Genomic DNA, 10,113 nt, shown 5'->3' on the forward strand with positions numbered 1-10,113 from the left:
CTATTTGTGAAACGAATAATGCCGGTATAACTAACCATGTTCAAAGAATTAACATATCAACCTGACATGTTTAAGATGCCTTTATCAAAGTGGCAAAGATTTAAAATTTTATAAATAATGAAGTACACTGTAATTAAACACCTCCCTAATTAGCAGACATATTTCATTAAATATTTTACGGATTGCATTTTTTACCTTTTAATTTATCAACTAGTTATTTATCATCATTTTTTAATCGTGACAAGTGATCTTGATAATTGTAACCCACTTAATTATTAGACATGTTATTGTTGTGTTTAAGTTAAAGTATATACTATTTATATACTATTATTTTGGAATAAGTTTGTGCATATATGAGTTGTATATGTTGCTTTACTGGTTTTTTGTTCTAAACCAATTTGTTTAAAAATTTATATACTATTATTTTGCAACAAGTTTGTGCATGTATGAGTTGTACATGTTGCTTTAATGGTTTTTTGTTCTAAACCAATTTGTTCAAAAATTTAAATAAAGTTGTAATGATGAATGATATTTTTATACCATACATGTAAATATATATTTTTTTAATTTCGACATATTTTGTTGAAAGTAGAGTTGTACACGCAATGGAATGAAGTATCTTTCTTATCTTGTAAGCTATAACGAGTGATGGTACTAACGGATACCTTCACAACAATATGAGTTCCACTTCAATTCTGTTCGAACAACATCGGTATTGATATTCCTTTTTTATGGTTTTTGATCAATGTGAAACATGTGTCAATGTTCTTTTGGGCATACTACGACTATATTTTTGAGTTTTATCTTTCAGCTTCCATACCGAATGCCAGTAGTGTACCGCCATCGTAAGAACCGAACCGATATTAACCGAATTCTAGTTATATTTATTTTAAGTTTCAGTTATATTTATTTTTTAACTTAAACTAATTTTAACGCTGTTTGACAACATCTGAATGGTTAAGTGTTGAACCAGTAAGAGGTCTGAACCACCAAGTGCTGAACCAGTAAGAGGTCTGAACCATTAAGAGCATGTATAATGCTTAACCGTTTAGAGGTAAATGTCTGACCAATTCAGATTAGAGGTCTTAACCATTCAGACTTTGTATATATCTTAACCATTCAGAGGCAAATATCTGAACCATTCAGAAATCTGCTCGTGAAACAAACAGTCTGACCTATTAAGTACTAAACCAATAAAAAATCTAAACCATTAAAAGACTCATTAAAAAGTAAACATACATCACTCTCTTTCTCTCTCTTATTATATTTCGTCATCACTACATATAGATGCTTTAACAGTTCTTTACTGTATAGGCCTTGGTTCATATACATAGGGACTTTAATGAATGAAGCGTGCACATTATCCAACATGTGTAATTTAGGGTGGGCTAAATTTTTTTTTTTTTTTTTTGAATAGTAATACGGACCCATTTTATTATCAAACTAAATGGTTCGCAGCAAGAAGCTATCAGACCCAATTATAGTACATCAAAGTTTAACTCAAAATTACAATATTAATAACAGTTTGTTCAAATTCACCATGAAAAATATATCCAACTCTCCCAAGACATCGGTTGCACCTTCGATTTATGCTTCATCCATAGGAAAGATTCCTCTTTTATTTCTTCAATCATCTTAAATATTTCGCCACTGTTTCCTCTAAATAACTTTTCGTTCCGATTTTTCCATATGACCCATGTCGTCAACAGGAAAATTGTGTGCAGGAAAATTGTGTGCACCATCTTCTTTCTTTTCTTTGGCCAGTTATAATCGTCTAGTGCATCAAAAATCTCACCAAGTGTTTCCTGCTGTGTAATTGTTTCTGCCTTGACCCACAAACCGATTTGGTCCCATACTCCTTTTGCCTCTCTACATTTTACTAGAGCATGATTTGGCGTTTCTTCCTCCCGGTCACAAAGTCTGCATCTACCCGAAGGTATCGGCACTCCTCTTTCTCTAAGTTGTGTGGCCGTCGGTATTCTTCCTTTTAACGCTCTCCAAACAAACGTACTACATTTCTGAGCGGCCCAATTGTTCCAGAAATAATTATCCGCTGGTTCGTTTAAGTTTAGATACCTTGACAATGTGTTCCTTATACTTTTTACCGCAAACTCTTTGTTTTCTTCTCCTTTCCAAATCCAATTATCGCTCCCTTCCGATACTCTTGTTAGATTTAAAATTGCTAATAATTCCTCGGCTTGTTGTTTTTCAGCTTCTGTGTTCGAGACTCACGACCAAGCCCAATCCCAAAGAATACCTTCATTAATCTGCTTATAACAATCTTCTACTTTAACTCTTCTGTTTTTTGCGAGATCATAAAGCAAAGGAAACCTTTCACGAAATGGAATCTCGCCAATCCACACAACTATCCAAAACATCGTTTTGTCACCGACTCCTACTTTACTAACAAGATTTTTTCCAATCTCTACGCCCCTTTTTGACATATCTTTATTTATTCCCACAATTGTTTTCCATGCCCCCGTGTGATCTTTCTTCAATGGTACCGCTAAAATTCTTCTCCTGTTGTCATGTATTGCACCTATTACTTTTGACCATAACTGTTGTGGCTCCGTTTTAAACCGCCACCACCACTTCACCAACAATGCTAAATTTAGATCCCTTATGCTACCTATTCCAAGCCCCCCAAACTTCTTATCTGTTACAATTTTTTCCCACTTTATCCACCTCATCTTTTTGTTCGTATTACTTCCTCCCCATAGAAATTTCCTCCTTATTCCTTCTAGGACTTTTATTACAGCAATCAGACATTTATACAATGAGAGGTAGTAGTTTGGTAGGCTTCCTAATACTGACTTCACAAGGACAGCCTGCCCAGCAAAAGATAAAAGTTTTGCTTTCCAATTTGATAGCCTTCTATTAAATGTATCTATGACATCTTTCCAATCTTGAATCCGATTCATATCCGCCCCTACTTTTAACCCCAAATAAGTAAATGGAAATTTACCTGGCTTGAACCCGAAGCTTGCCGCCTTTGAGATAACCTCTTCCTCCTCAACCCCTACTCCGAAAAATTGGCTTTTTTCGGATTTACTTTTAGTCCGGATATTAAGTAGTAACATCTTAATATCCTTCTTAGGTTTTTTATGTTGTTTTCATCCCATTCACCCATAAAAATTGAATCGTCCGCGAACAATAAATGAGTCATTGTTATTCCTTCCCTCGGTAACTTTACCCCCGAGAATATTCCCGTTGCTTCGGCCTTCACCATCATAACGTGTAGTGCTTCCATTGCAATTATGAATAGGAAAGGGGAGAGGGGGTCCCCTTGTCTTAATCCTTTTTTGTATTGGAATTCACCGGTTGGTGCTCCATTTACAAGGATCGATCCTCTCCCGCTAAATAAAATCCCCATTACCCAATTCTTCAATTTCGAAGGGAAGCCCATATACGTTAAAATAGAAATAAGGAATTTCCAATTTAACGTATCATAGGCTTTCTCTATATCCGCCTTGAATACAACAATCTCCTTTTTCGTCTTCTTCGCCCAACCGACAATCTCATTTGTTATTAAGGGCCCATCTATTATATTCCTACCCGATATGAAAGCCGACTGTGAACTCGATATGGTGCTATTTAAGACTTTTTTCTCCCGGTTTGCCAATACTTTGGATATTATTTTATTGACTACTCCTATTAATGAAATAGGACGAAAATCAGAAAATACTAGCGGATTGTTTACCTTAGGGATAAGTGAGATAAAGGATGAGCTACAAGAATGATGAATCGACCCGTGAATATAGAATTGCTGCATCATCTCCATGATCGTCAATTTCAACTCCTCCCAGTATCTTTTTATTAGTTTGAACGTCATCCCATCAGGCCCTGGTGCTTTGTCACCACCACACTCCCATATTGCCTTCTTAATTTCCTCCTCTTTGAAGTGCTCCACTAACTCAGAACTTTCATGATCCGCCAATCTTTTAAAACCTTCCATACCAATTCTCGGTCTATAAGGTATTGGTTCCTTAAATTTATCTTTAAATGCCAACATAAACTTATCTTTGATTACGTTTGCATCTGTGACCCAGCTCCCTTCTATCCATAAACCATTCACCCTATTCCTGATTTTGTGGTTGTTTACTATTGTATGAAAAAACGTTGAGTTTTCGTCTCCCAAAGCAATCCATTTTATCCTTGATTTTTGAATCATATCCTTTGCTTTTGCTTTGTGCCATTCCATTACCGTTCTCTTACCCTTGCCACATTTCTATTTCCTGCTCCGACAGACTTCTTGTCTCTGCTTCTGTCTCAATTTTTTGTATGTTCTCATTTGCGGTAGCCAGTTTTTCTTCCTCTTTCGCCTTTTCACTGATTCTCCAGCTCTTTAATTCATCCTTTATTGCTTTAAACTTTCTGCCCAAGCGCTCATCCTTAAAGATTGAATCACACCCTTTGTTTAAACCTCTTTTTACCGCTTCGTCAAACCCCTGATCTTCCATCCAAGTGTGGAATACACGGAACGGAATTGGTCCGAAATTGTTCACCGATGTTGTTAGTATTAGAGGACAGTGGTCCGATACATCTCTATTTAGCACTAGTAGAGTCGCATCTGGCCACCTCATTATGAATTCTTCACAAACAAGTACCCTATCAATTTAGCTTAGATTTCCCCCCATCACCCGACATAAATGTATACCTCCTTCCCCCATGTTATACTCTTGTAGACCCGCACTCATGATGAAATTATTAAAACATAGTGCACCCCCCCCCACGTCAAATTGTGAGTTAAATCTATCTTTAGGAAATCGTACCTCGTTGAAGTCACCCAGGAGGATCCACCTGCCATGAATTGACTGTTTCAGTAATAGTAATTCATTCCACATTTGCCTTCTATTTCTTTGTACCGTCGACGCATATACATTCACCACAATCATATCCTCTTGTTCCCCTGTTACTTTTCCTTTGACTAAAATAAAATTTTGAGATAATACCTCAGACTCCTTTGTGAATACCCCTGGACTCCACATCGATAGCAGCCCCCCTGATCTCCCATCTGCATTCACTTTGATGTAATCCATCACTGTGTTATCCCAAAACCTTTTTATTATTCTTTCTGGTAATTCGCTGAACTGAGTTTCCTGAATTGCTACAAAGTTTAAGCCATATTTTGATAACAGACCTCTGACGGCCTTTGATTTCCCTACCCCTCCTGCCCCTTTGATATTAATAGTACCAAAATTCATTGTGAACCTATTTCCTCCTGTTCCTCTACAATCGTCTTCCTGATCAAGTCTTCTTTACCATTCAAGTTAACGAATACTGCTGTTCCTACCTCCTTAGTCTGCAATATCTCGTTGTTTAAATCCCCCACTAGCTGCTGTTCAACTGGCCGTAATCCATCTGTGTTTTGGGTGTCTTCTACAAGGGTTTCGCCTGACTGCGACTCTTCTTCCCAATCAGAATTGAATCCGTCTTCCGGTACCGATCCTCCACCATTTTCATTGAACAAATCGTTAATTATTTCTTGAATTCTCACATCCTTCTTATTTTTTCTTTTGACTTTTAGGGGAATCTTTTGGCGATATTGAAACCTTGTACTCTCCGTCACTTCTAAATTAATATCATTTTTAGAAACACCCTTGACACAATAAAAGTAAATATATAAAATTTCTTGTTATGATCATATATTTTTTTCTAAAATTTATTGAAACATACAAAATTCATTTGAATTTAAAATCAATTGAAGTCATTTGAATTGAAAAACAAGATTTAAGAAAAAAAATCAAGTTTGTTCCTCTTAAGTCATAACTTACCTTTAATTGTAATATTATCATACTCTCAGTCTTAACCATTGCAACTGAAACGATTAGTGATCCAAAACACCTTATATGTTTCTTACGAAAACTTTAAATTGTATTTGATCTTTGTTATATGTATACACACATGCATGCATCCGTGCGTATGTACGCATATGTTTATGTACAAGTGTATGTATAAGTGTATATATAAGTAATATTAAACGGATGGCGTATAAGTGTATATAAAAGTAATATTAAACGAATGGAGATTTTCTATATCATATGTGATATTCAACTATGCCTTAAGTAATATTAAAAGGATGGCGATTTTCTATATCATAGTGATATTCAACTATGCCTTTTGGAATCTTTGTGTGTAGTTTTGTTTCTTATTTTTTACAGTTTTATTTTTTGAACATATATAATTGTTTGTATTTAAATTTTAAAGTTTAACTTATTTATTAAAAGTTATAGTAATAGTTAAAATCATAATAACCAATTTTAATTTATATTTAACTTTCAAATCTGTCTCTATATATTTGGTGCCTTCTTTATCCAAAGTTGTTGTCTCGTGACTCAAATAAGTTTGTTTTCTTTCCATTAATCTTGGAAATTTGGACCATTTGTCACCGTATAAGTTATAACAATCTTTTTCATATACATAACTATTGGTATACATTATTCCAAATTTATATATGACCAAAAATCCTTAATGGATTCCTCACTTTGGCTTATAGTGGAACTTAATTATCATTTATTGTTGTAAATTTGTTTTTAATGACTCTTATAGTGGAACTCAATTATCATTTATTGTTGTAAATTTGCTTTTGATGACTCTTTTTTGCAACTAATTAAAGTGCTTGAGTGTGTATTTATGTATATTTGAAATGACATCATCCCTATTCAAGACAATGACCTCCAAATTTGTCTTCTAATATTAATTTTTTTTAGTATTTAAACACTAGGTTATAACCCCGTGTATTACACGGGTTGAATAAAAAAAAAGTAAATAGTTAGTAATAAAGATTTTGTAATTATAAACCATATTTTTTAGACGATTTATAATAAAGGGTGATATAAATTAGGAGCATGTGACGTTTATTAAATTTATTCATTAAAAGTTATATAAAGATTATCTATAAATAATAATAAAAGATATCAAGTTATCAACTAATTTAGAGAAAAAATGAGCGGGAAAATAATTATGAGGATGTATAGAACTACGACATGTGTCCTCTAACAGAATCAATGCAACAAATTCATCAGTTTCTGGTTCGAATTTTTTTTATTAGCCGGATTACTAACTTGTTATTCTTACATGTTCATGATTGATCCATTTAGGAGTATAAATCTTGTAAAACTTTAAAGCTCGAGTCTGAACCACCGTTTTTGAAATGGATTTTGTGGTCTTGTAAATGGACCATAAACATATGTGTTGCGGTTATGATTTTTGTGGTCAAGTTATTGTTCACCGTATTTTACATCAGGATCAAAAGTGGAGCATTCTTTTCGAACAGGGCAACTAAAATCCTCGTAATCGTCCAGAGAAGATGATCGTAGAACGGAGGGTTTGGAGAAGATTTTTGGGGAAGATGATAATATCTGAGCTTTATGAGGTCAAGGGTCAAAGGGATATTTACATTAATTAGTTTAATTAATAATGTGTTATAATAAAATCATATTAACCATTTTGCCCCTGAGGAAAATGGCAAAATAATAGGATTTTATTAGACAAATATCAACTGATTTCATATTTGGACCAAAATGACAATAAAAGTGAAACCATAGGGACACAAATTTAAAAGGTTTGAATGAGACAAAAATAGTCAAATCGGACCAAAATGACAGTTGACTCTGTTATATATAAAATACATGACACATGTTAGATGTTTTAGTGGTCTAAATGGTAGTTATAATAGTTATAATATATAAGTAAAGTTTAATACATAGTAAGTTTTAAATAAATAACCGTAAGAATCTTATAACAAACGTTAGTGCTGGTTAGTAGCAAAAGTAATTTTATAACAAACTTTAGAAACAAATAATAAAATATTTTATAGAACTTTATCCGTAATTTCTTAAATATTTGAAACATATTAAATTTAATAATTTAAATTAAATAATAATTATATACAATTAAATGAGAGAATGACAAGTGTCCCAAAACAGGTTTCTTTTATTATATAGTATAGATTTCTTTATAATTTTCTTACTATTTTGCTAAAAACGTTTTGTATCATATAATATAAGAACAAAATTATTCAACTAATTTGCTTGAATTAACTTAGGTACAATAATAGAGATAAGAATACAACAAGATATAATAGCTACATGAAATAGTGTCCTAGTGGGACCCATGCTTGAGCTCCATGGCTACTGAGTTGGCTCACTGAGTTCGAGTTCAACATGACCGAGTCATTGCCCAATAAAAATCAATCAAATTACACATGTACTAAACAATTTTCGATCTCAAACAACTGGGACAACTAATTTGATCAGAATCTGGCCTTTTTTAGCCTAACCATTGAACCCGGTGTGGCTCCAAACCGCGTCCCGGACTCGACTCAGGTCTCGTCCCTTAAGGGTTCGACCCGAACCGACAAAAACCGAATTGGCAGCCGAGTCGCGGCTACGGGCTAGATACTCATGGGGTGGGACCATATCCAAATCTTGACCGTCCGTTACATCATCCGAGTCATGCATCGACTCAACCGAGTCAACTCGGTAGATCTTTGACCAGTCAGGCACATTTACCGGTGCTGATGTGGCCACGTGTCGTCCACGTGGAGACGCAAAGCTGTCTCCAGTGACAAAATGATGAACAATCCTCGGTGATGACACCATCTTGCTAGGCGCATCCGCAAGCGCGGATGATAACCCGCCGATGGTGCCATCACCTCGCGGGACGGGGTTGCGATAACCCCGTCTCGTGTTACTTTCCACGTTGGCACGTGAGCTCCAATCATGGTCACTCTGGTTGACCATACCGTCAACCAGAGACCAAACATCGTCTTCTCCTAGCTCTTCCCCTTCATCTTCGTCTCGAATCGTGTTCCCACCGTACCCGTAGCTCCCCAACAGAACCTCACTCCGGCTGGCGATCAGTTTCCGGCCTTTCGCCATACCGAAATAACAAACTCCGGTCACCAGAGTCTTGATTTTCCGGCAACCCAAGTGAGGAAACAATTGATAATAACTACTACAATATAAATTTCATCATTATTGGTATATATATTGTCATACAGAGCCCTTCAATGAATCATGAAGTGTATATATAAGCTTTTCAATCATGAAAACAAGAATTGAATTTCATTTGAATTTGGAGTGCATTTGAATCTGATTTCATTTTAATAATGTTGAATCACACGTACACTAAATTACGAGGTTGTGAAAAATAGGAAGAAAAAGACAAAACTCGTGGTAATACTTGCGACATCATGCGCACTTGGAGGTGGTCAAATTGTATTTATTTATTTATTTTTATTTTTTTAAGAATCTTTATATCTCAATAAAGTTCAGTTTATAGGATTCCTTAACTTTAGCGAAATTGATGTTTTAACTTTTAAGTTGATGTTTTGTGGTCCTGTTTTGCAATTTCGAACCTTGATTCAGTTGATCTTCTTGAGTTGACACTGAAAATTGTTCTTCTCCAGCCCTAATTTTTTTATTGAACAGCCACGATCACATTAAAAAAAAAAAAAAAACAACTAGCAAGTTGCTAGAACAATACAAGGAACTGTCAAACATAAACAAAAGAGGAACAACATCTATCCGTCTAAACCTTGTTAGATTTTTGGCTATATAAAAAATGTGCCCATCCCACATCGGTGCAAGGATGAAAGCTTGGGAGGACTACAAGCTTATAAAAGGAGTCCAAGGCTTTGGTTTCAAAGTGCCCCAACCAAAAATACACTTGAAGTGTTTGGTTCTTTCTTTCTTTTCTAGTTCTCTTGTCTTAGAGTGTAGGAAGGTTTTGGTTAAACGCTTCGGAGAAGTGTGGTTGTAATTGGGCGGGGGGTGGCTTGAGAGATTAGTCTGTGTGATTGTAAAAATTTGTTGCATAGTGGATCTTTCTCTCTGGAGGCCCGTGGTTTTTCTCCGGTTTTGGAGTTTCCACGTATATTCTTGTGTTCAGTTATATTTCTCTATTGTTAGCTTTGGGAGGGTTGTTGGGATTCTTTGAGACCGCTTGTTTCCCAACAAGTGGTATCAGAGCTCCAGGTTTTGGGGGAGGTCTTGGTTTTGAAGGTTCGTAGTATGCTCTGTGGTTGCAGCTTAGTCTGATCTTCCACATCAGAAACGAGGATTTGGTTGATTCGGTTGGCTGTTTGTATACGGTAGAATTATACGCGAG

At 35.2% G+C, this 10,113-nt stretch overlaps 2 protein-coding genes across 2 annotated transcripts; both read right to left on the reverse strand.

Moving 5' to 3' along the window:
- Positions 1-4,211: 4,211 nt before the first annotated feature.
- On the reverse strand, positions 4,212-5,204 carry LOC110919629. The gene is made up of 2 exons (XM_022163895.1): positions 4,658-5,204; positions 4,212-4,591 (listed from the first exon to the last, which is right to left on the reverse strand). Exons 1-2 carry the CDS (start codon positions 5,202-5,204, stop codon positions 4,212-4,214), a joined length of 927 nt encoding a protein of 308 aa, XP_022019587.1.
- A 2,799-nt stretch (positions 5,205-8,003) lies between these two features.
- LOC110915435 lies at positions 8,004-9,015 on the reverse strand. Its single transcript, XM_022160129.2, has one exon. It carries the CDS (start codon positions 8,880-8,882, stop codon positions 8,277-8,279), a length of 606 nt encoding a protein of 201 aa, XP_022015821.1. The 5' UTR covers positions 8,883-9,015; the 3' UTR covers positions 8,004-8,276.
- Positions 9,016-10,113: the final 1,098 nt, after the last annotated feature.

The sequence above is a fragment of the Helianthus annuus genome, chromosome 16 (genome assembly GCF_002127325.2).
Source record: "Helianthus annuus cultivar XRQ/B chromosome 16, HanXRQr2.0-SUNRISE, whole genome shotgun sequence".
In the NCBI taxonomy this organism is placed as follows: Eukaryota; Viridiplantae; Streptophyta; class Magnoliopsida; order Asterales; family Asteraceae; genus Helianthus; species Helianthus annuus.

What these genes read in the sequence shown, in the direction of transcription:
- LOC110919629 (XM_022163895.1), bottom strand. Translation starts at nt 5,204, where the DNA reads ATGAATTTTGGTACTATTAATATCAAAGGGGCAGGAGGGGTAGGGAAA. An exon ending in GTATAACATGGGGGAAGGAG is followed by an intron (nt 4,592 to 4,657) that starts GTATACATTTAT and finishes TTGTTTGTGAAG; the next exon opens with AATTCATAATGAGGTGGCCA.
- LOC110915435 (XM_022160129.2), bottom strand. Translation starts at nt 8,882, where the DNA reads ATGGCGAAAGGCCGGAAACTGATCGCCAGCCGGAGTGAGGTTCTGTTG.